The sequence below is a fragment of the Homarus americanus genome, unplaced genomic scaffold (genome assembly GCF_018991925.1).
Source record: "Homarus americanus isolate GMGI-L3 unplaced genomic scaffold, GMGI_Hamer_2.0 scaffold19117, whole genome shotgun sequence".
Taxonomy (NCBI): domain Eukaryota; kingdom Metazoa; phylum Arthropoda; class Malacostraca; order Decapoda; family Nephropidae; genus Homarus; species Homarus americanus.
In genome coordinates this window covers 411008-438214 of record NW_024754704.1, presented here as the reverse complement: position 1 = coordinate 438214, position 27207 = coordinate 411008, and the positions used below count along the sequence as shown (strand labels likewise).

Below are 27207 nucleotides of genomic sequence, written 5' to 3'. Positions count from 1 at the left end.
GGTTATATAGTCATCCGACAAGAATGGTCGAGATAGAGTGTTATGGAATAGGGGATGTAAAGGCGTAGGTGGCTACGTAGTGTTGCTCAGGACAAAAAGCTCTTAAGTCTCTCCAACCTTCGTCATGGCATGCAAGTTCATTCCTTCTCTCTTTTATATTTGTATTAAACTGATAATTATCGAACAGTTCAATCTTGGCCATAATTAATTATTCAGATCGATTACTTGAATCAGAATTATATCTTTGTCAACAGGAGTGACCTGCCAACATGAATGTATCCCACTACGACAGTGCCCACAGCTGGTGCGGCTACTGAGTAACGCCACTCCTGAGAACATTGGCGCTCTGCAGCGAGTCACTTGCTCTTTCAGGAACAGGGAGCCAACGGTAAATACCTTTCAATCATATTAAAGTTGTAAAAGTTATCTGGAAGTCAAATAAAATCATTTATTTTCCGACAGTAGAGAATATTACAAAATAATGCTTTTATATCCTGTACTAGGTGTGTTGTCCCCGAAATACCAACCTGTTGCCCAGGAACTGTGGGGATAGCGAAGGATTGACCAGGATTATTGGTGGAACAGAAGTACCCCTCGGTAGTCATCCTTGGATGGCTGTATTAGGATACAGAGGTGAGTGACCGAATATTAAATTACTGAAATGAAAAAGAGGAGAAACTGCTTTCTGGTATTTGAAGATACAAGATATGAAAGTAATAGAAAATATTTAGATTAATTTACTTTTCACCGTCACAATTGTTAAATTTTTTAGCCATTAAATGTAAATTTATATAAACGCATATGGTCTAATGAATTATGATATGAAATAGGCGTTGGTTAAATTAATTAGTAGTACAGGGTTGCCACACTACAGAGTTCCAACATTACAGGGTTACCACACTGCAGGGTTACTACACTGCAGGGTTACCACTATAGGGTTCACATGCTACACTGTTCGCTCTATAGGATTCCCACACTACCGGGTTCACACATTACAGTACAGTGTTCACACTATAGGGTTCACACACTACAGGGCTCCACACTGCAGGATTCATACACTACAGGGTTCATATATTACGGGGTTTTTGCACTACAGGGTTCTTACACTGCAGGATTCTTACATGCAGGGTTCTTGTACTACAGGGTTTTTACACCAAGACTTCATTTTTTCGCACTGGTGTAGACTGTTAATTTTGTTTTAAATATATAATTTGTTTAAATCTAAGCTGAGAATAACTTAAGTTTTAGAACACACTAATATTCCCCTACTAGATGTTATTCTAGTTTCGTTTTCTATCAATTAATTTAATATACATTTCTAGTTCTCAATTGGCAGAACTTGGTTGCTATCAGTACCTCTTTCCAGAACCTGGTAATTCTGCCTCTAACAATAAATTATGCTTTGTATTAATATAATCTCTGCCGACATAAATTATGTCAAAAGCTAAATATGACAAAATAGAGGGAAATTTTGTTACACACTTTGAAGATTCTTCTTTTCTAAGGAATTACATCAAATACACATAGAAGTGACTCGTTCCTGTGTGTAGTATACGAGTAATGTTCCCATATGCAGTGAGGCTCTACCTTCACCGACCTACTTAACTCGTTCCTTCTAACTTCTAAGCTTAAACCACTCCCCGTTTGCTGCAATGTTAGTTCCCTTTCTCTATTCTGTAGATTTTACTACAGTTTCTACTCTTAAAAGCCTCTTTTCCCCGTCTCTACGTAGACTATAAAGTACTCGACAAGCAACTGTGCCGGCGCATAATTGTGTTACTGTGAATACATAGTCTGAGGATATTTATATTGAAACAGTTAATTTACCCAAAAAAAACCAGATACAGAGTCGATAAAAATAACACTATTGACATCGCTGAGCTCTCTTAATGGCACCTGATATATAGGCCTAGTGAACATTTATCTCAAGGAAGTATTGTTACATTTAGAATCATCCAGAATTGTACACTATATCAGAATGTTACCACGAATATCACTTTGTTATTTATTCTTTTATTTATTTATTTGTATTATAGGTATATACATATTATACAGTGGTGTTGATATACATAAATATATTAAGGGAGGGAAGCAATACATCATGAGTTGTGTTAAGGTGAAACAAAAGAACAGAAACAGTCAGTATCATGTTTTGACGCCAAATATATAATTATTGCAATGGGTTATTTTGAGGCTTACTTTTTTCCGTCTACTGCCAGACTTTGAAACTTTTTATTATACCTTATTAAATTTTCCAAGCAGCGAAGACTTATCCCCTTTAAAGCATGATTTTCAACTAATGAAAAACCCTGACTATTACATTTCTACTTCATCCATATATATATATATATATATATATATATATATATATATATATATATATATATATATATATATATATATATATATATATATATATATATATATATATATACCACAGTCAACCCTCGCTTTACACGATCCCACATTCCGCGTTTACACGTTTACACGGTACCCTGCCAAAACAGGAATGCTCACATTCCGCGGTGCGTGTACCCCTTTACGTGGAGAGCAGCTGGAGAACCGTGCCATTTTTGGATCCAAACCTCCTGCCATCTCTCCCGCCCTCTCCCGCTATCCGCCATGTTGTGTAAGCGGCGCGAGCATGGTGCCCACAAGGTCGCCCAGTCATCAAAACATTACCGAGTTCTTCACCCGCCACCCACCACAGCTGGCCCAAGTCAGTGATAGTGATAATTATAGTGAGGATATGGACTTATATGGACTTTGAGGGGTTTGACAAAGAGGCCCTGCAAGTCTCTGTGGTGGATAGTGATACAATTGATACAAGTGATACAGGTGAGGGCCAATAATCTGCCCTCTGCCTCGGAACCAACCCCCCATCCCCGTGTGCCCAGCCATCTTTTCTACTAATGTAAGTGTTAAAAAACCTAATATTATTGATATTTCTCTTATTTATTAATTGTGTGTGCATACCATCATAAAGTTAAGATAATATTTTTACTACAACATAGTTGTGTGTCGTCAAAAAGTGGAGTTTGGGGATCGGCCCGGACTCTATTTCAATTAATCCCATATGTTATGTTGTTTACTTTATGCTTTTCTCACTTTCCGCGGTACCCTCCGGGTTGAATTAACCGCGTAAAGTCAGGGTTGACTGTATATATATATATACATATATATATATATATATATATATATATATATATATATATATATATATATATATATATATATATATATATATATATATGAAATTCTCGAACTTTCAGCCGTGGGATCCTCAACAACAGAGTTCCTGTGTGGTGGGTCAGTGATCAACGAAAGATACATATTAACAGCTGCTCACTGCGTACTGGAGTCTGTATTAGGAAACAAGAAGCTGTAAGTATGGTAGTTGGTTGAGTAATAAAGAATAGGAGACTGAAGCTACAAGAGAGTCAATACTTCCATATGTGCATATTTGTATAATTTATTGGTGTAGGAATATATACATTTCTAATTACGATGAAATATAAAATATGAGTAAAAATATTTGTAACTTTTTTTAATAATTTGTATGAATAACATGTATAAATATACTATTTAATAAATTTAAATGACATAAAGGTTTATTAGAAAATTTATTCAGTGTGATGTCAAATTGACCAAACACTAAATTCTATTAAATCTGAATGGAATCTTAGATTACAAGTCAGCACACTTTAACTGCAGCACCAATATCTTGCTAATATTTATTACAGAGAAGTCGTCCGACTTGGAGAATGGGACTTGACCACCGACCTAGACTGTTTCCAACCAGATAATAATAAAACTGCTATTTGCGCTGCCCCAGTTCAAGATTTTACTGTAGAAGAGATCATTCCTCACCCAAACTATAATACAAGAGTAAAGTTTTCTGATGACATCGCCCTTATCCGAGTCAGCAGCCCCATTGATATTAGTGGATGTAAGTGAACGGAAGTTGGTGTCGTCTTAAAAATCACTAATGGATTTAAGGATTTTATAGAAATCCAGTTGAATCTGGCAAATTATTAGAAAAAAATCTATTTAATGTGAGGAACCTCATTTTGTTTTCAAACTAAATCTTGGGTATGTTTAAAAATAACAAAATATATTATTTCTTAGGTAAATATAGCTTCGGCTGTCTTTACTTACTACGATATTTGTTTAAGAATTTTTCCTACAAATGTCTTAGGATGAGAAGGAAAACACCTTATTATAAAGTTTTTACATAAAGCAAATTAATATTTACAAACCTTAATCACTTGCAGGCTACGATAATAATGTATTTTCCTTGATTTGTTCCTCCAGTTTGGGTTAAAGCGGTTTGTCTGCCTCCTCAAAATATTGACGTGGCAAACCGATCTAACAATGTGCCTATAGCAGCAGGGTGGGGCATCACTGAACTCGGAACTACAAGTAATAGGCTGCTACATGTTGAATTACCCTTTGTAGATCGTTCACAGTGCAATGCCACCCACAGGGGAGATATAGTTAATGAACAAGTAAGTAATTGTGTGTTTATTAATCTAAACATAATAGATAATATTATCATTAATGATTCCATGTAGTTAATATGGTGTACAATATAAGAAGCTTCCCTGTGAAAGCATCATTAAGGAATGAGTGTAAATTATACATAGTGAGATAACAACTCATGCATGTAATGTTGTTACATGTTGTTTATCAAGACACTTATACACCCCACAATTTCTAGTTATTTGAACTTTATTGTTGCTCACATCTTTCATTCTTCACACTTGTCTAAGAAACTCCCCACCCTCTCGTGTCTTTCTACCAACTCACGACTTACAGCTAATATGTTAAGTGTCATCCACTGACCTCTTATACATGCTGAAGTTTGTAAACATAACTTGAATATTGGTAACTTATCAAACAGTATATTGATCCACACTGTTATCTGTACCTCCCAGAGTGTTACTTTATGGTATAACTTACTTTGCTTTTTAGATTTGTGTAGGAGGTCGGGCAGGACAGGACTCATGCGGGGGCGACTCTGGCGGACCATTGATATTGCCGGGGCCGAGAGGTCCTCCATACCTCCAAATTGGTGTCGTGTCTTACGGCCCATCGAACTGTGGTCAACAGAGTGTACCTGGCGTCTACACCTACGTCACTCATTACAGGAACTGGATTGAAGAGAAATTGAGGCCATAAGGAATTAAAGTATTAAAGTTAGCTATGAATTGTGGTGTTATAACATAGTGAGCATCCTTCGCCAAAAGAAACAATTACAAAAGTACACAGTGACTTGAACACGGCCAACTGTCTCCTAAAGTTTCTTAATACAATGATACAAAATGAAGATAAAGAAACTTGATGGGGTTTTTATGGAGTTTTTATAACAAGGAAATAATTACCTGTATGGTAGTGTTTTCTGCTGTGGTAATGACTTGCTTAATAATAATATGGGATGTTTGTGTATTCTAATTTTTCATAAAAGACGAGTAATTATTCAACCAAGGTTCAAACTTGTTCATTTTTATTAAGACGTTGTTATAGAATTATAGCTAAGAGAAATTGTATTTTTTTTTTTTTGCAGCTCAAAAGCACTTTCCTGCAATCCAGTGTGCATAGGGTATTTATATATTATTAATTCCTTAACTCTAAAAATAAGATTTTTTATAATTTTAATTGTGTTTTATTTCACAGATTTATAATAAAAGTTATAGTGAAATATATGCATAGAATGTGAACAGGTTAACACTTAATATAAGTACAGTACTACTGGTGAGGGAGGGTCATCAAGGAGCTGCTATTATAAAAAAAAATAAATATGATTTTCTGGTGAACAAGGTTCCTTGACAAACCTGAATGACACAACAATACTGATAAAATGGCAAGATAACTTGTTATAACTTCGATTAGAAAACAATCGGGAGCTGCATGCATGATACTGTACTTCAACACTACTCCAACACACATAGTCCTCCAGCATACACAGTACACTACTAGAACACACACAGTTTGTTCTGGGCCACCAACAATCGTGTCACCATCAACCATACCAAGACCATGGTTATGCACATCAACCTCTCCCCCGACATTGTCCCACCTCCTTCCATTACTTTAGGTCCGAACACACTCCAGGTTGTAGATTCCACGTAACTCCTCGGCGTCACCATAGACAACAAACTAAATTGGAAACCACACGTCAGTGAAGTTGTCAAATCCTCCAGTTTCCGTCTCCACCTCCTCCGCCGACTCAAGTCCCTTGGAGTTCCTGCACCCGAGCTCCTCAGTGTTTACACAACATTCATACTTCCCAAGCTCACCTATGCCTCCCCTACCTGGTCTTCCTCCCTAAATGCCACACAACGTAAACACCTAGAAAAAGTGCAAAAGAGGGCATGCAAGATTATTCTCTCCCCTTCCTACTCCACATACCAAGAAGCTCTCAACATACTGACCCTCTCGGCTCTCTCTGACCATCACCACGACCTCATCTGCAAATTTGGTGAGAAAATTCTGTACCATCCTCGACACCGGCTCCTACTACCACCCAAGATCCCTCGTCCGAGAATTGTTGTACGACACCACAACCGCATCCGGCCCATACGATCATGTATTGATCGCAATAGGAACAGTCCCAACTATTGTAAAATTTATCAATAACTTATAATCAACCAGTGTATTCACTCCCAGTCAATCTTACCTTTTTGTACAACTTCGATCGTTTACTTGCCTAAACTTTATACCATCATAATGTAGAAGTTTCACATAAGTTTCTCCACTCTCACATACTACTACACAAATTTCTCCACCCTCAAGTATTACTCACGTTCCTCCACACACATACACTCACCACTAAACCTCGATTCATATGGCAGGTTATACTCTGTATGACGCAATAATAAATGTCCAGAACATATTTGTAACCGATAGTTACCTTCAGCAGTAGTGGAAACACAATAAAAAATATATGTGTTAACGCTCATAGGAGCGTTATTGGTTTGTTGCTGGAGAAATAAACCCTCAACGTTGACGCGTACCATATAATTCGGTCAAAACCTGTTAAAGAACATTTCTCATATAACAAATGCTGTTATCTCAGGACACATATTATGAAATACAATCAATATACAGTACATAGCCTGTTAACATCTTAAATATAACTCGCAAGTTATAACTATTGATACAGGAGACAATTGGTATAATATGATCAAATTGCAGTACACAAATATACTTATTAAAGTTATTTAGAGTTTCTTAGCAGATTCTAATACTTCACGATCACTCACGTTTTAGGGTCTAGTGGTCTGAACCAACGTGTTGTCTGTCCTGTAGAAATCAGTAGACTGCCCTCGAGGGCAATCTCAGCCCGGAGGCGAGGGCCATATGTTTTCGTATTGAAACACCTCAGCAGATTGGTCAGCAAATTCGTTGTCAACACTATATCTCTTATCTCATCTCCTCTCTCTCTCTCTCTCTCTCGCCTAGTTTATCTTATTATGGTTATCCCTCTCTTTCTCTCTCTTCTAGCTTATCTTACTGTGGCGGTAACAATATGAAATGAATGAAAAGACAGGTAAGATTAATTTGATAATATCCTAACAATGATAATTAAAAAATCAAGACTATATGTAAAAAAATTAATGATTAAAAAATAATTTAGCCAGGCAGAGATTTTGCTCATTTTGTCCCTTTAATCCTTTACAACAAGATTGAAATAATTGAACTCTTCCCCATGTTAAGAAGTTCTCGATTATTATTATTATTATTATTATTATTATTATTATTATTATTATTATTATTATTATTATTATTATTATAATCATACACCTGGTTAACATTGACGTCCCAGTTGTACAGCTTAAACTAGGAAAAGTTCCTTAAAGTAGAAAAAGTCGGACAATCGCTCCAAAGGTCAAACGGTTGCCATTTACAGTATATTTATATGGCGCTGTACCATAATTGTATCTCACTGTTTTTTATTTCTTCTTTTACAATACGGCTAAAAATCATTCACTTTTCTACAATGATACCATAACGACGAATATTAAATCTGCCCTATAACACAACAAATGCCTAGAAAAGCTCTTCATTGGTTCATACAAAACACCCATGCGCCCCGATTCCTGCCTCAGTGAACGTTGAGCTGCTGCGTTGGAAGGTTGTTGGTTGAAGACATTAACAGTGAGCTGAAGACATTGTGAAAATCCTTACGAGTGTTAGGTGGATCAGTCTACAATCAATTATCAAATGCATTCTACATTTATGGTGAAAAGGGTATGTAAAGACATTGTATCATGCAGCAATGCTATTTTTAGTGATATACTATATAATTATATTGTTTACCTAAGAACAAGAAAATAAGGAGTCTGCAATAGGCCGGTTGGCCTGTGCATGGCAGCTCCTGTCGAGAGTTACTACCACTCTCTATCATCCATGAATCTATCTAGCCTCCTTTTGAAACTTTCCAGAGTTCCCGCACTTACTACAAAGTTGCTAAGCTTGTTCCACTCGTCCACCACCCTATTTGTGAACCAGTTTCTTCCTATCTCCCTTCTAAACCTAAACTTATCCAACTTGAATCCGTTGCTCCGAGTCCTATCCTGCTCGGATATTATAAGAACTTTATCTATATCCCCTTTATTGATTCCTTTCACCCACTTAAATACTTCTATCATACCTCCCCGCACTCTTCGTCTTTCTAGGGGATGCAAGTTAAGTTTCTTTAACCTATCCTAATATGGAAGGTTTCTAAGTCCCGGAATCATTTTTGTCATTCTTCGCTGCACCGACTCTAATAGGGGCACCAGAACTGAACCGCATAATCGAGGTGCGGCCTGACTAGCGCAAGATATAGTTGCAATAAGACCTAAGTGTGATTCTAGGGTCCTCATGGATGTTACGAACTGACTTTTCTCGAACGCAATGATTGACCAGATTTAACTACCTAAGAGACAAGTGGCCTGTGTAGTATCCTCCCCATAGTATTGCCCAGAGTTATTTTGAAGTCCAGTATTGTTCTCGCTTGCACAGCCCGAGCTGATACACGTTCCAAGGGTCTTCAATCTCTTTGTGAAAACAAAATATATACAGTATACAGTCCTTCATATTCATCCTGCATGACTCCTGTAACTCCTTACAGTGATCACAGAAAAATCAGTTTCACCCTAAATTGGGAAACGAAAAACAATGACAATATGGTCAGAGTCCCAAACTTTCGGTTGGCGGATTATCAGGGGTTAAGAAGGTACCTAGTTGAGGTCACCTGGGAACAGTGACGTCAGTCCCCAGTAGGAAGGGGTGAGGTCATAGATGACACAACAATTGATCATGACTATAATATATTCACTAGTATACTACATAAAGCACAAGAACAAAATATACCATACAGAAAAATTAGGTCAAATAAGAATGAGCCAAGGTGGATGACCAGAAAACTTAAACATGACATAGGAATAAAGAAAGGAATATATAAGAAATTAAAGGGAGGGGAGGAGCCGCTCAGAAATAGGTATAATGAACTATCTAGGAATGTTAAGAAAAATGTAAGGAAAGCAAAGAGAGACGATGAAATCAAAATAGCAAAGAGAATATGTTAATTAACCGCCAATCGTTTCCATCGAGTGGTTTGCCTGATAATTGCCCGTTGTTTACAGAAATCACGCGACAGTCTGAGTGCAACCCGCGCTGAAGGTGGTAATGAAGAAGAAAACACCTTCATTTGTTCTGTATTTTGTTTATTTACCATTATAATCAACTTATTTATTATTTTCTTTATTAAATAATTAATATTCATGTAAAATAATAACAATCATTCTCGAATCGTATGTAAACATGTGTAATTTCTATTCGTACAAAATAATAACGCACAATTTGTCAATAATACCAGCGACTGTTTCATCACCAGACCGTTAATAGTGACGAAACGGATTTGATATTGGTGACAATGTTTGTTTTTTTATGACGAAACGGGTTTTTTGGTGACGAACCGGGTTGGAGATGAAATGGGGTGTATCCAAATGTTTCCATTATAAGAGAATAGACATATCTTTATTAATTTACAATACATAAACTTTGGACCCTACAACTCGCTGTAGTCACTGTAGGATATTTGCCTTGACTGAACCACACTTCCAAATCATTAGTAAAGTTACTTGTACAGTTAATGTTTTTGTATGGTTGCCACGTTAACTAATTGCAAACGAGCTTAACTGCAGCAACACCTTTGAACTTGTTAACAGAGCGTTGTATAGGAACCAAATACTCACGGCTAAAGCAAAGGTGCTATTATTAATACATATATCATCAGTGCTTGTTAAAAAGACATTCTTTTTCCCTACAGTTTACCCTCAGTCTTATTTTTTCTATTTACTCCAATACAGAGTATGGTACACATACAAAGAGGATGCAGCTTTGGTGCCTTGGTAGTGCTGTTGCTGCTGCCGCTGTTCCAGATGGCTCACACCCAGAGTAAGTTATTCTAATGTTATATGCTACTGCATCTCAATGACGAAGGTCTTTAAGCGCGTAACAAGGTTAGCATGACTGTAACAAACAAATATAAAATGATAAAAAACGTTCTGGTAAGAAAAGTTTTAAAATGATTTATTGGTACGTATTGTGGATGCCTAGTTTGTTGTCTTTCTCTTCGCTACCACAGCCAGTAAATGCCTCCTTGTGATGTGTTGTATTCAGTGTTTCTGGAATAAGTACTTGTGTGGAATATGTACTTGTGATGCTGGAGTGCTTATAAATAAAAGCATCTTCTACAGTAGTTACATCACTGAGTTTCCCGGAGGGAGAAGCTTTTTATGAGGAAGTAATTTAACACATACGGAGAGAGCACACCGTTATTTGTGTGTGTTTCACACGTGTTGCCCTTGACTGGCAGGAACTAGAAGTCAATTATTATTTATAAATAAAGTAACCTTAGATGTTGTATAAGGATGACTGGATGATAAATATTAGGGAGGATAAAGCTCACCTACCAAGCCTCTTCGTACTGCAGGTGGGTCACCTATGGATGAAGCCGACCTTATACGTTGAAAGATTTAACACGTAATTTGCATAACTTATATTATACTTATTAAAAATAAAAATGCGAACTTATTTACAACAGAATAAAGTACTCTACTAATTAGATTAACGTGAGCCGGTCAGTTTAAGCTTTTTATGATTAATGCCTGACGATGTACATACAGTACCAGACGACGTTATTTATGCTGCGGAAGTTAATGATCCAAACCAAACTTTCTCAATACCTATCATCCCATATTTTTCCTCATTATATTATTCTATGGAGGAATTAAACTTGAAATAACGCCAAATTTGTGTTACAGGTAAACATTACGCAGATATTTCTTTATAAGATTCTTTACCCATAAGTCATGCGAGAGTTAAAGTTCGGCTCTTTATTTCTCCAAGAAATGTTTGTCAAATTTTCCGGTTAATATAAAGTCAAATATGGTTGTAAAATTGGTATCGAAATCAGTTATGTTCCAATTACCGTGATAAGGTTTTAAGGTTCATCTAAGAGTTCGTAAGTGATACGTTACTATTTTGTGACTGTGTGAAGAAGATATCCTTCAGCACTGGAAGGAGCACCTACCGTTCTCTGCTCAACCGAAACATCGATGTGAATATCCTGACTACCCAGCAGGTCCCTCAGCATCCAGAGCTGACCCACCTCAGCTATCCTCCATCCCTGGATAAGGAAGCTACTGCCATCAAACAGAAAAAGAATAACAAAGCCTCAAAACCTGATGGAATCCCAGCCAAGGTGTATAAAGCTGGAGGACCTCTGCTTACCGGCCGTCTCCACTCTCGCCTGGAGAATATATGGGAAAGAGAGTAAAGCCCCCATGCTCTTAAAGACGCCTCCATCGTCAATATTTATAAGAACAAGGGAGACCGGTCAGAATGTGGCAACTACCCCGGGATCTCGCTGCTGTTCGTAGCTGGCAAGATTATCACCAGAGTCCCCCTAAACAGACTTCTTCCTGAGGCGGAAAAGTTCCTCCCCAAATCTTAATGTGGCTGTAGGCTATCAAGTGGCACCACTGACATGATCTTTGCTGCCCGCCAGATGCAGGACAAGTGCAGAGAACAGCGTTGTGACCTATAAATGGCCTTCATCGACCTAACCAAGGCCTTCCACTCGGTCAAAAGAGAAGCCCTCTTGCGGACCCTCAGCCATTTTGGCTGCCTATCAAAATTCAACGCCATTGTGAGGCAACTCCATGATGGCATTAACGGCAGTGTCCTGCGCAATGGCACCCAGTCGGAGTTCTTCCCCATCCAAATGGGGGTAAAACAAGGATGTGTCAGTGCCAATTTAGCCAGCGGGGTGGACGTCCAGTACCAGATGAAGGGTCTTTTTAACATAAGACGATTCCAGGTAGGAACAAAGATGTCGGCAGTTTCCATTACTGAACTTGAGTGTGCAGACGACCTCACCCTTGTCGCTCATATTGAACGCGACGTACAGGAGATCCTGAACACCTATGCAGATGCATATTGTTACGGACTGGTGGTCCTAGATTGTATCAAACCATAGTTCACCACTCCAGTAACAGTAAAAAATAACAAGGTTGCCAATGAAATTAATAAATGGAAGGAATAAGCAATAAACTAAGAACAAATTAAAATACAATTCATTTAACAAAAGAAATAAAGCATTTGACAAGTACCAACAAACGAATCAAAAGACAAGTTCACAAGTATTAACCGATTTGGGAATATTCACAACCAAGCAGACAAACAAGTTACGTTAATCATAATTATAGTGACAAGTGAGCAAACAATAACGAGGGTTGGGGTACACCAACCAATACAATACAAAGAAGATTAGATAACGTCACCGTTCTTTTACCAATATAATGTTACGAAATTTCAAGCCAAGTACACTATTATATCCTACACACAATAGTATATCCTACACACAATAGTATATCCTACACACTATAGTATATCCTACACACAATAGTATATCCTACACACTATAGTATATCCTACACACAATAGTATATCCTACACACTATAGTATATCCTACACACTATAGTATATCCTACACACAATAGTATATCCTACACACTATAGTATATCCTACACACAATAGTATATCCTACACACTATAGTATATCCTACACACAATAGTATATCCTACACACTATAGTATATCCTACACACAATAGTATATCCTACACACTATAGTATATCCTACACACTATAGTATATCCTACACACAATAGTATAACCTACACACAATAGTATATCCTACACACAATAGTATATCCTACACACTATAGTATATCCTACACACTATAGTATAACCTACACACAATAGTATAACCTACACACAATAGTATATCCTACACACTATAGTATATCCTACACACAATAGTATATCCTACACACAATAGTATATCCTACACACAATAGTATATCCTACACACAATAGTATATCCTACACACAATAGTATATCCTACACACAATAGTATATCCTACACACTATAGTATATCCTACACACAATAGTATATCCTACACACAATAGTATAACCTACACACAATAGTATATCCTACACACAATAGTATATCCTACACACTATAGTATATCCTACACACAATAGTATATCCTACACACAATAGTATAACCTACACACAACAGTATATCCTACACACAATAGTATATCCTACACACAATAGTATATCCTACACACAATAGTATATCCTACACACTATAGTATATCCTACACACAATAGTATATCCTACACACAATAGTATATCCTACACACAACAGTATATCCTACACACAATAGTATATCCTACACACACACTAGTATATCCTACACACAATAGTATATCCTACACACAATAGTATATCCTACACACAATAGTATATCCTACACACAATAGTATATCCTACACACAATAGTATATCCTACACACAATAGTATATCCTACACACAATAGTATATCCTACACACAATAGTATATCCTACACACAATAGTATATCCTACACACAATAGTATATCCTACACACAATAGTATATCCTACACACTATAGTATATCCTACACACAATAGTATATCCTACACACTATAGTATATCCTACACACAATAGTATATCCTACACACAATAGTATAACCTACACACAATAGTATATCCTACACACAATAGTATATCCTACACACAATAGTATATCCTACACACAATAGTATATCCACACAATAGTATATCCTACACACAATAGTATATCCTACACAATAGTATATCCTACACACTATAGTATATCCTACACACTATAGTATATCCTACACACAATAGTATATCCTACACACTATAGTATATCCTACACACAATAGTATATCCTACACACACAATAGTATATCCTACACACAATAGTATATCCTACACACTATAGTATATCCTACACACAATAGTATATCCTACACACTATAGTATATCCTACACACAATAGTATATCCTACACACAATAGTATATCCTACACACAATAGTATATCCTACACACTATAGTATATCCTACACACAATAGTATATCCTACACACAATAGTATAACCTACACACTATAGTATATCCTACACACTATAGTATATCCTACACACAATAGTATATCCTACACACAATAGTATATCCTACACACTATAGTATATCCTACACACAATAGTATATCCTACACACTATAGTATCTCCTACACACAATAGTATATCCTACACACAATAGTATATCCTACACACAATAGTATATCCTACACACAATAGTATATCCTACACACAATAGTATAACCTACACAGTATAGTATATCCTACACACTATAGTATATCCTACACACAATAGTATATCCTACACACTATAGTATATCCTACACACTATAGTATATCCTACACACAATAGTATATCCTACACACTATAGTATATCCTACACACAATAGTATATCCTACACACTATAGTATATCCTACACACAATAGTATATCCTACACACAATAGTATAACCTACACACAATAGTATATCCTACACACTATAGTATATCCTACACACAATAGTATATCCTACACACAATAGTATATCCTACACACAATAGTATAACCTACACACAATAGTATATCCTACACACAATAGTATATCCTACACACTATAGTATATCCTACACACTATAGTATATCCTACACACAATAGTATAACCTACACACTATAGTATATCCTACACACTATAGTATATCCTACACACAATAGTATATCCTACACACTATAGTATATCCTACACACAATAGTATAACCTACACACAATAGTATATCCTACACACTATAGTATATCCTACACACAATAGTATATCCTACACACAATAGTATATCCTACACACAATAGTATAACCTACACACAATAGTATATCCTACACACTATAGTATATCCTACACAGAATAGTATATCCTACACACTATAGTATATCCTACACACAATAGTATATCCTACACACAATAGTATATCCTACACACTATAGTATATCCTACACACAATAGTATATCCTACACACAATAGTATATCCTACACACAATAGTATATCCTACACACTATAGTATATCCTACACACAATAGTATATCCTACACACAATAGTATATCCTACACACAATAGTATATCCTACACACAATAGTATATCCTACACACTATAGTATATCCTGCACACAATAGTATATCCTACACACAATAGTATATCCTACACACTATAGTATATCCTACGCACTATAGTATATCCTACACACAATAGTATATCCTACGCACTATAGTATATCCTACACACTATAGTATATCCTACACACTATAGTATATCCTACACAATATTACATCCTATACACAAAAAATATTCTATCCTATTTTCCTCCACTTTCCTTGACTCACACACTCAACAATATAATGTACACTCAAGTTAAGGTCTTTTCTATGTGTCTAACTTCTTCCACCGTTTACACCTTCCTCGACCAAGTCAAACCTGCTTCTTCTATATCCAGTGTACTATGGTCACCACATCAATTATTGGAGGGAATCTACAACCAATTAGGCTTCAGTTTTCCACTGGCTCCATGAAACGTCACCTCTGACGTTTCAGCCGCCTTCTCACGTTCCATGCCCACGTGGTCTACGTATGGTTTGTTGTGGTTGTTGCGGTAGTTTCTAATTGCTGGTTTCTACTCCCGGGACTCAACGTAACGTCACAATATGCGCACTTCAGCTTTGAATGTACGTAAGACTCAGATACTCTTTCAACCTGCACCTGGCTCAGACACACCTCCACCATCCATCCAGCTTAACGGTACTACCCTCTCTAATGTTACTCACTTTCAGTATCTCAGAACCCACCTGTCCACCACCGTGGACATCGATGAAGAGATTCAACATTGGATCAGATGTGTTTCTCAAGCCTTTGACAGAGTCCGTACCTGTGTCTTCATCTGCAGGGAGCTGAAATTATCTACAAAGTTGCGCGTGTATCGAGCAGTGGTCCTCCTTACCTTGCTATATGGCAACGAAACATCGGTCACATACAGGAGGCACCTGAAGGCACATGAAAGCTTTCACCAACATAGTCTTCGTTCCATCCTCCGAGTTCGCTGGGAAGACGATAGAACAAATGCCAGTATTCTCGCTGACACCAACTGTAGGAGCATCGAGGCTACCATTATCCATGAACAACTACACTGGACTGGCCATGCTACTTGCATAGACAACATTAGATCGCCAAAGCAAGTACTTTACAGTCACTTTACGAATAAACGTAATTCTAGTGGGAACTGAAAAGGTAGAAGGATTTTCTTAATACAAACCTAAAAAAGTGACAAATCGACAGCCCTCACCTGGGAGACGATTACTCCTCATCGTAACGCTAGGAGGAGCACCACGCCGACACTGGAAAGACGCTGCTGCCGCCCCTCCCGCACTAGATGTAGCCCTCCACACGTTCTGGTCTCGTATCTGCCTCTCTAGTCGCCTCAGAGCTCACCAACGAAAGTGACATCCTTAATAACTCATATCATTTTATCATGGCTGAATGATCGTCATAATCAATTCTGAGTGACAACAAAGTAGTAGTAGTGTGTGTGTGTGTGTGTGTGTGTGTGACAGAAATAAGTTATATTTACTGTACAGTATCAACGTGAGATAAGGGCCAATTTCACAGTACTCCAGCACACAGCACTTCAAGACACACAGTACTCCAACACACAAGATATTGCAACGCATTTCTACTACTACTTTTTCCCCATTGGCCTCCAGCCTCCCCCAATAGCCACAACTTCGCCATCATTTTATTACCTTAAAATTAAATGTCCTAATGCATAAGTAGCTATCCTAGCTGTGTTGTGTTAGTTGAGCGGCAGATCTATGCGGCATTCAGTGACTGTTGCTTCATAGTCAATATCTTCGACTACTGTCGGCTTTGGAGCCGATGCTCTCGCTCCCCTGAAGCAAAGCAACGCGGACCTAAGCAGAGAGAAGGACAGTCGACACCTCAACCAGGCTGTAATGTAACTCTGGGCTGCTGCTCCCGTTCAGATAACACCTCCACACGTCTGGCATCGAAACATTTTGCGCTTGGTCCCATCCCACCAGGGGCTGTGAACACCAGAGGAGCGAAGCTGCCTTGATCAACATTCCGAACTCTCTCCCCTTATGCCCTGATCTTGTCATTCTCGTTCCTCCTGTGTGCAGCATCCAGAACTAGGTTACGGTGACATGCAGGCATGGGATCGAAATTCCTTATGTCAAAGAAGTCTCACTACAGACGTCCCAGCGTCCAGAATCCTCGAGCACTGACTTCCACACGGGCTTCGTTGGATGTGTTTGGAGTCCTATGTTGGAAATTCTCACAGTCCAATGGAAAGAGGGTCGGTTCTACCCTGACATCACGGCAGATTTCCTTCAACATATTTGCTGTGAGATCCCTTACTCCGTCATGCCTCGTTCATACAAAGCCCCCTTTCTTGAATACCATGGCGTGGTCAATGTCATAAGATGAGCCACCCGCGCATTGGGAGGACAAACCTTCTACTGGCCTGCCGTTTAGAGCAATGGCATCTGTGAATTCTTGTTTATTAAGGATGAAGCCCTTTGTCCTTATTAGTAACGTTGTTAGCCAGTTCGAGGCGCCCACCCCCTGCGCTATAGCTATTTTTTTCTTCAAGTTTTCAAACAATTGCTGCAACAGCTGTTGCAGTTTATCATTTTGGGTGTGCTGCCGTTCTGTCGTAATGGGCCGTCGAATCTTGTTTAGTTCGCTGGAATCCACCTGACTGGTTTCGAGACAAAACGGCCCCAGTTGAAAACGGCCCAAACCAGAAGGGCCCCACTCTCCTCTTCTTTCTCTTTTCTCTTCTTTCTCTTCTGTGACCAAAACGGCCCCACCGTGTGACCAAAATGGCCTAACTCTAACCTAACCTAACCAAAACTGAGCAAGACAGCAGCCATGTTGACAGTCTGAGCTGCTATGATTGACTGACGAACGGAAGCAGGTCAGAGTGAATCCATGGCTGGGTAACTCACCAGAAGTGACAACTGTCAAATGTAAGCGATGTAAACATTGGACCAAACAACCAGTTGCCACTTCTGGTTAGTTACCCAGCCAACTCAGACTGTCAACATGGCTGCTATCATGCTCAGTTTTGGTTAGGTTAGGTTAGAGTTTGGCCATTTTGGTCACACGGTGAGGCCGTTTTGGTCACAGGGTGGAGCCGTTTTGGTTACAGGGTGGAACCGTTTTGGTTAGAGTGGGGCCGTTCTGGTTTGGGTCGTTTTCGACTGGGGCCGTTTTCTCCTGCTGCCACCTGACTTGCTGCATTTTGAGCTATTATGTGCTCAGTGAGGGGTGCCGTGAGCTTGACTGAGTTCTGATGTTCTGTAGCAGCAAACTCCACTGGATCAGTTAGTTCCATACCTCCCAGTCTTGATGGTAATGCAAGGGGTGACCTTTCTGCTGGGTTTTTCACAAGTGTTGGGGTAAAAGCGACATAGATGACTTCTTCCAGAGGGAGTAGGAGGGGTCCGATATCAGGAATAGTGTGCAACAGGTAATTCCAGCAATGCTTGACTTAATGGGTGAATGCCGCAAAAGCCGCATGTGGTTCTGTTTTCGCAATAACAGACAGAGCTTAGATTTCCTTCACCCACTCATTAACTATTCCCGTTACGTACTCGGTCTTGAAGTTCTGCATGCCAATTTCCGCACCTACAGTAGATGTCTTTGGCCATCCTTTGTTATTTTTACCTCACTACCGCCGAACATCTCCATTGTCCGCTCATAGTGTTTTGGCTTCACAGTGAGGAAGGACTTGCTGGCATTTGGGTGGTACCCTATTTGTGGACCTCGTGTTGTTACCAGGTCCCACCACTTTTTGATGCCCTCTACTTTTCCTGCTCCTGTTAGGTCATCAGTGTAAGCCACTTGCTTGACCTCGGTTGTTTCATATTTTATTGTATGTTGGAGCACTGATAGGCCTAGTGCGTACATTGCCATGGTGACAGGGTCCCCCTACGTTGTTCCCTCAGTTGACTGTATGGTGGTATCTCCTCTTAAGGCCTTGAAACTTGTTGTATAGAGGTCTGGTGGGTTCCTATAGATGTTTTCAACATACAATACAAAGCTTGGACACTTGATCTTGATGTTGTGCGTTGGAAGCGTCAACCAGGAGTACTGCCTCGCAATCACGCTGTTCAAATATCTTTCTCATGGCGTGAATGGCAGCTTCCCCTCCAGCTTGATGACCAACACAAACTTGCAAGTTCCCTGCAGATGCCCTGACATCATCATTTACCACCTCCATTATGCATTTTCCAATGATCCGTCTCAGCACCTCCTCCACTCCTATAGGCCTACATCCTGGATTTTTATCCAGGGGAATGAGGCGGCAGGCCGTCAGAGCATGAAGGTGATGGCAGCACGAGGTTGCTAGCTTTCTTGCAAGGGAGGCGGTGGTATTGCAAAGATCACTTTCTACGACGCCAAACTTGATTGTGCTGAGGATGACTCGCCAACCGTTTGCATCCATACCTGAAGGGCCAGCCCCTCCCTGAGATTTTAGTTCTTTTTTTCCACACCATTCCCCCTGTTATTTTCTCAAACAGGACAGCATTTGGAGGGATATAGGCTCAATGGAACCTGATGTCTCCCTCTTCACTTGCGGGGGATGTTTTCCCTTCAATTGTTGTAATGTCTCTCTGTTTATTGGCAGAACAACACCGTAAAATTCCTCTGTGAGAGATCTTACCGCCAGGAACACCTTTCCCCCACGCATCTCGTTACCATCCTCGGTGTTTTGCTTCCTTTTCCTATGAATTTTAGTCTCTCCTGCAGTGTTCTTGCTTCGAGTAGGATATCATCAAGGGCCCCTTTCTGCTACATTTTGAATCTCCTATTCATTGCTACCTTGCGTGTGTCCTCTGACAGATTAGATGGGATATTATATCCAATATTTGAAGAGCTAATGGGGTCATGGAGCTGTCGTGGGTGTAATTGTTTATGAGGCAAGTCATCTCCCGGATCATTTCTTTGGTGGCCGTGCACTTGAGTAGATCAAAAAGGTTAGCTGGCGACCACCTGACCACTTCTGAGTAGACTTCTTTGACCCATTTCTCCGCATCGTCCCCCGACATGCCTTTCCAATTTGTTGACTGTATGTCATTCAGTTCATTAACAGTATTTTCCGACTGAGTGGGTTCACTACTATCGTCTGACATGTCGTCATCAGGTGATGGATCACTTCCGTAGGGATTTTGACAGCTGGTCCCTTTCCTAGAGTAATGGTGACCCTAGCGTCCCAGAGGTCATGACCGCACGTGTAGAGCCACTCAGTTTGGCGGTTCCTTTAAAATGTTGACACTGACTGACTATGGCTTGAGGTAGTAAGTTAGGTAGATTGTGTGTACAGTACCTGACTGACCGGTTACTAATCCTGGTACACAGACGACAAGCGACCATTCTAGTTGTTATTCGAGTAGCTAGGAATGTGTGGCATTTACACATTATGGTAAACATAAGGGGAATATACAAAAATAATTATGGAAATTGTCCTGATTACAGTTGCAGTTTGTGTAATCAATTTCAATAATTATAAAGCAGAACAAAAAATATAATCGCTTCCGTTTATGGTTACCTGTATTGTAATCGATTATGCGTACACCATAATCATACGATCAATAACAAGCAGCTATTCATCATTGATACTAATGTGGACAGAATATGTCAATAAGGGACATAAAAGAAGCACCAGGAAGGGATATAAACTAAACACAGGCGATTATGAGAAACTTAAAAAAATAATCTGTACAATAATATTATTACTCCAAAGGTTTATCTCAGGTTATATAGTCATCCGACAAGAATGGTCGAGATAGAGTGTTATGGAATAGGGGATGTAAAGGCGTAGGTGGCTACGTAGTGTTGCTCAGGACAAAAAGCTCTTAAGTCTCTCCAACCTTCGTCATGGCATGCAAGTTCATTCCTTCTCTCTTTTATATTTGTATTAAACTGATAATTATCGAACAGTTCAATCTTGGCCATAATTAATTATTCAGATCGATTACTTGAATCAGAATTATATCTTTGTCAACAGGAGTGACCTGCCAACATGAATGTATCCCACTACGACAGTGCCCACAGCTGGTGCGGCTACTGAGTAACGCCACTCCTGAGAACATTGCCGCTCTGCAGCGAGTCACTTGCTCTTTCAGGAACAGGGAGCCAACGGTAAATACCTTTCAATCATATTAAAGTTGTAAAAGTTATCTGGAAGTCAAATAAAATCATTTATTTTCCGACAGTAGAGAATATTACAAAATAATGCTTTTATATCCTGTACTAGGTGTGTTGTCCCCGAAATACCAACCTGTTGCCCAGGAACTGTGGGGAGAGCTCGGAGGTGTTCAGGATTATTGGTGAAACAGAAGCACCCCTCGGTAGTCATGCTTGGATGGCTGTATTAGGATACAGAGGTGAGTGACCGAATATTAAATTACTGAAATGAAAAAGAGGAGAAACTGCTTTTTGGTATTTGAAGATACAAGATATGAAAGTAATAGAAAATATTTAGATTAATTTAATTTTCACTGTTACAGTTGTTAATTTTCCAACCCATTAAATCTATTTTTTTTTATAAACGCATATGGTCTAATGAATTATGATATGAAATAGGCAATGGTTAAATTAATTAGGCATACAGGGTTGCCACACTACACGGTTCCCACACTACAGAGTTCCCACACTACAGAGTTCCCACACTACAGAGTTCCCACACTACAGGGTTACCATTATAGGGTTCACATGCTATACTATTCATACTGCTATATAGGATTCCCACACTTCAGAGCTCCTACACTACAGGGTTCACACTTAAGGTTCACACACTGCAGGTTTCATACACTACACAGTTCATACACTACACGGTTCATACACTACACGGTTCATACACTATAGGGTTCTTAAATGCAGGATTCTTACACATGATAGGGTCAATACACTACAGGGTTCTTACATACAGGGTTCATATACTACAGGGTTCTTGCACTACAGGGTTCATACACAAGGAGGGTAATTAGAAACAGGAGTTCATTTTTTCGCACTGGTATAGACTTAGTTTTTTTTTTTTTAATATATAATTTGTTTAAAAAATCTAAATTGAGAGTAGCTTAAGTTTCGGTACACCCTAATATTCCCCTACTAGATGTTATTCTAGTTTTTTCCTATCACTTAATTAAATCTACTTCTCTAGTTCTCAATCGGCAGAACTTAGTTACTATCAGTACCTCTTTCCAGAACCTTGTTTATACAGTACAGTAATTCTGCCTCAAACAATAAATTATTCTTTATATCCAGTTAACCTCTTATCAACACATGTCACACAGTTAAACAGGATAAAATAGAAGGAAATTTTGTTACACACTTTGAAGATTCTTCTTTTCTAAGGAATTACATCAAATACACATAGAAGTGACTCGTTCCTGTGTGTAGTATACGAGTAATGTTCCCATATGCAGTGAGGCTCTACCTTCACCGACCTACTTAACTCGTTCCTTCTAACTTCTAAGCTTAAACCACTCCCCGTTTGCTGCAATGTTAGTTCCCTTTCTCTATTCTGTAGATTTTACTACAGTTTCTACTCTTAAAAGCCTCTTTTCCCCGTCTCTACGTAGACTATAAAGTACTCGACAAGCAACTGTGCCGGCGCATAATTGTGTTACTGTGAATACATAGTCTGAGGATATTTATATTGAAACAGTTAATTTACCCAGAAAAAACCAGATACAGAGTCGATAAAAATAACATTATTGGCATGGATGAGCCAATTGAGAGCCTGAGCTCTCTTAATGGCACCTAATATAGACTGTACATTTATCTCAATGAAGTATCATGTTACATTTAGAATCATCTGGAATAGTTCACATAACATGGTGTTAGTAAGATCGTATCAGAATGTTACCATTGTTATCACTTTTTTTCTTTTTTCTTTTTTCCTTAAATTTATAATACTGTATACTGTAAGTACATTATACAGTGGTGTTGATATACATAAATATATTAAGGGAGGGAAGCAATACATCATGAGTTGTGTTAAGGTGAAACAAAAGAACAGAAACAGTCAGTATCATGTTTTGACGCCAAATATATAATTATTGCAATGGGTTATTTTGAGGCTTACTTCTCTCCGTCTACTGCCAGACTTTGAAACTTTTTATTATACCTTATTAAATTTTCCAAGCAGCTAAGACTTATCTCTTTTAAAGCATGATTTTCAACTAATAAACCTTTCAGCCGTGGGATCCTCAACAACAGAGTTCCTGTGTGGTGGGTCAGTGATCAACGAAAGATACATATTAACAGCTGCTCACTGCGTACTGGAGTCTGTATTAGGAAACAAGAAGCTGTAAGTATGGTAGTTGGTTGAGTAATAAAGAATAGGAGACTGAAGCTACAAGAGAGTCAATACTTCCATATGTGCATATTTGTATAATTTATTGGTGTAGGAATATATACATTTCTAATTACGATGAATTATTAAATATGAGTAAAAATATTTGTAACTTTTTTTAATAATTTGTATGAATAACATGTATAAATATACTATTTAATAAATTTAAATGACATAAAGGGTTATTAGAAAATGTATTCAGTGTGATGTCAAATTGACCAAACACTAAATTCTATTAAATCTGAATGGAATCTTAGATTACAAGTCAGCACGCTTTAACTGCAGCACCAATATCTTCCTAATATTTATTACAGAGAAGTCGTCCGACTTGGAGAATGGGACTTGACCACCGACCCGGACTGTGCCCGACCATATATTGGACCTGGTAGTTGCGCTCCCTCAGTTCAAGATTTTACTATAGAAGAGATCATTCCTCACCCGAACTATAATACAAGAGTAAAGTTTTCTGATGACATCGCCCTTATCCGAGTCAGCAGCCCCATTGATATTAGTGGATGTAAGTGAACGGAAGTTGGTGCCCGTCTTAAAAATCACTCATGGATTTAAGGATTTTATAGAAATCCAGTTGATTCTGGCAAATTATTAGAAAAAAAATCTATTTAATGTGAGGAACCTCATTTTGTTTTCAAAATAAATCTTGGGTATGTTTAAAAATAACAAAATATATTATTTCTCAGGTAAATCAACTTTGCCCATTTTTACTTGCTGCAATATTTGTTTAAGAAATTTCCTACAAATGACTGAGGATGAGAAGGAAAACACCTTATTATAAAGTTTTTACATAAAGCAAATTAATATTTACCAACCTTAACCACTTGCAGGTTACGATAATAATGTATTTTCCTTGATTTGTTCCTCCAGTTTGGGTTCGTGCGGTTTGTCTGCCTCCTCAAAATATTGACGTGGCAAACCGATCTACTAATGAGCCTATAGCAGCAGGGTGGGGCTTCACTGAGAATGGAACTACAAGTAATAGGTTGTTACATGTTGAATTACCCTTTGTAGATCATTCACAATGCAATGCCACCTACAGGGGAGATATAGTTAATGAACAAGTAAGTAATTGTGTTTATTAATCTATTGTCTGTAGTGATTCCATGTAGTTAATATGGTGTACAATATAAGACGCTTCCCTGTGAAAGCATCATTAAGGAATAAGTGTAAATTATACATAGTGAGATAACAACTCATGCATGTAATGTTGTTACATGTTGTTTATCAAGACACTTATACATCCCACAATTTCTAGTTATTTGAACTTTATTGTTGCTCACATCTTTCATTCTTCACACTTGTCTCAGAAACCCCCCACCCTCTCGTGTCTTTCTATCAACCTACGACTTACAACTAATATGTTAAGTGTCATTCACTGATCTCTTATTACACCGCTAAATCATGTGTCATTATGTTTCTTGTACATGGTGACATAGGTAAACTTAACTTGAATATTGGTAACTTATCAAACAGTATATTGACCCACACTGTTATCTGCACCTCCCAGAGTGTTACTTTATGGTAAAATTTGCTTTGCTTTGTAGATTTGTGCAGGAGTTTGGGCAGGACAGGACTCATGCGGGGGCGACTCTGGTGGACCATTGATATTGTCGGGGCCGAGAGGTCCTCCATACCTCCAAATTGGTGTCGTGTCTTACGGCCCAACGAACTGTGGTCAACAGAGTGTACCTGGCGTCTACACCTACGTCACTCATTACAGGAACTGGATTGAAGAGAAATTGAGGCCATAAGGATTTAAAGTATTAAAGTTAGCTATGAATTGTGGTGTTATAACATAGTGAGCATCCTTCGCCAAAAGAAACAATTACAAAAGTACACAGTGACTTGAACACGGCCAACTGTCTCCTAAAGTTTCTTAATACAATGATACAAAATGAAGATAAAGAAACTTGATGGGGTTTTTATGGAGTTTTTATAACAAGGAAATAATTACCTGTATGGTAGTGTTTTCTGCTGTGGTAATGACTTGCTTAATAATAATATGGGATGTTTGTGTATTCTAATTTTTCATAAAAGACGAGTAATTATTCAACCAAGGTTCAAACTTGTTCATTTTTATTAAGACGTTGTTATAGAATTATAGCTAAGAGAAATTGTATTTTTTTTTTTTTGCAGCTCAAAAGCACTTTCCTGCAATCCAGTGTGCATAGGGTATTTATATATTATTAATTCCTTAACTCTAAAAATAAGATTTTTTATAATTTTAATTGTGTTTTATTTCACAGATTTATAATAAAAGTTATAGTGAAATATATGCATAGAATGTGAACAGGTTAACACTTAATATAAGTACAGTACTACTGGTGAGGGAGGGTCATCAAGGAGCTGCTATTATAAAAAAAAAAAATATATGATTTTCTGGTGAACAAGGTTCCTTGACAAACCTGAATGACACAACAATACTGATAAAATGGCAAGATAACTTGTTATAACTTTGATTAGAAAACAATCGGGAGCTGCATGCATGATACTGTACTTCAACACTACTCCAACACACATAGTCCTCCAGCATACACAGTACACTACTAGAACACACACAGTTTGTTCTGGGCCACCAACAATCGTGTCACCATCAACCATACCAAGACCATGGTTATGCACATCAACCTCTCCCCCGACATTGTCCCACCTCCTTCCATTACTTTAGGTCCGAACACACTCCAGGTTGTAGATTCCACGTAACTCCTCGGCGTCACCATAGACAACAAACTAAATTGGAAACCACACGTCAGTGAAGTTGTCAAATCCTCCAGTTTCCGTCTCCACCTCCTCCGCCGACTCAAGTCCCTTGGAGTTCCTGCACCCGAGCTCCTCAGTGTTTACACAACATTCATACTTCCCAAGCTCACCTATGCCTCCCCTACCTGGTCTTCCTCCCTAAATGCCACACAACGTAAACACCTAGAAAAAGTGCAAAAGAGGGCATGCAAGATTATTCTCTCCCCTTCCTACTCCACATACCAAGAAGCTCTCAACATACTGACCCTCTCGGCTCTCTCTGACCATCACCACGACCTCATCTGCAAATTTGGTGAGAAAATTCTGTACCATCCTCGACACCGGCTCCTACTACCACCCAAGATCCCTCGTCCGAGAATTGTTGTACGACACCACAACCGCATCCGGCCCATACGATCATGTATTGATCGCAATAGGAACAGTCCCAACTATTGTAAAATTTATCAATAACTTATAATCAACCAGTGTATTCACT

At 38.4% G+C, this 27207-nt stretch overlaps 2 protein-coding genes across 4 annotated transcripts in view; both read left to right on the top strand.

The window, feature by feature from the left end:
• Nucleotides 1-5658, top strand: part of LOC121855999 (melanization protease 1-like) — an 8983-nt gene extending 3325 nt beyond the window's left edge. For all 3 annotated transcript variants that reach the window (XM_042351234.1, XM_042351236.1, XM_042351235.1), the window contains exons 3-8: nucleotides 255-388; nucleotides 504-633; nucleotides 3273-3384; nucleotides 3744-3949; nucleotides 4315-4508; nucleotides 4975-5658. In XM_042351234.1, the coding sequence (XP_042207168.1) occupies nucleotides 255-388; nucleotides 504-633; nucleotides 3273-3384; nucleotides 3744-3949; nucleotides 4315-4508; nucleotides 4975-5181 (983 nt within the window). In that variant the 3' untranslated portion in view covers nucleotides 5182-5658. The remainder of the gene's footprint in view (nucleotides 1-254; nucleotides 389-503; nucleotides 634-3272; nucleotides 3385-3743; nucleotides 3950-4314; nucleotides 4509-4974) is intronic.
• Nucleotides 5659-8105: 2447 nt separating this feature from the next.
• On the top strand, nucleotides 8106-26200 carry LOC121855997 (melanization protease 1-like). Its single transcript, XM_042351231.1, has 8 exons — nucleotides 8106-8253; nucleotides 10359-10446; nucleotides 21606-21739; nucleotides 21855-21984; nucleotides 23801-23912; nucleotides 24272-24474; nucleotides 24840-25033; nucleotides 25517-26200. The coding sequence occupies exons 1-8, from the start codon at nucleotides 8227-8229 to the stop codon at nucleotides 25721-25723; spliced, it is 1095 nt and encodes a 364-aa protein (XP_042207165.1). The 5' UTR covers nucleotides 8106-8226; the 3' UTR covers nucleotides 25724-26200.
• The last annotated feature ends 1007 nt before the right edge of the window (nucleotides 26201-27207 follow it).

Coding starts and splice junctions, on each gene's coding strand:
- LOC121855997 (XM_042351231.1), top strand. CDS start 8,227: ATGCATTCTACATTTATGGTGAAAAGG. Junction 21,985..23,800: donor GGCTGTATTAGGATACAGAG/GTGAGTGACCGA, acceptor TAAACCTTTCAG/CCGTGGGATCCTCAACAACA. Junction 23,913..24,271: donor GTATTAGGAAACAAGAAGCT/GTAAGTATGGTA, acceptor TATTTATTACAG/AGAAGTCGTCCGACTTGGAG.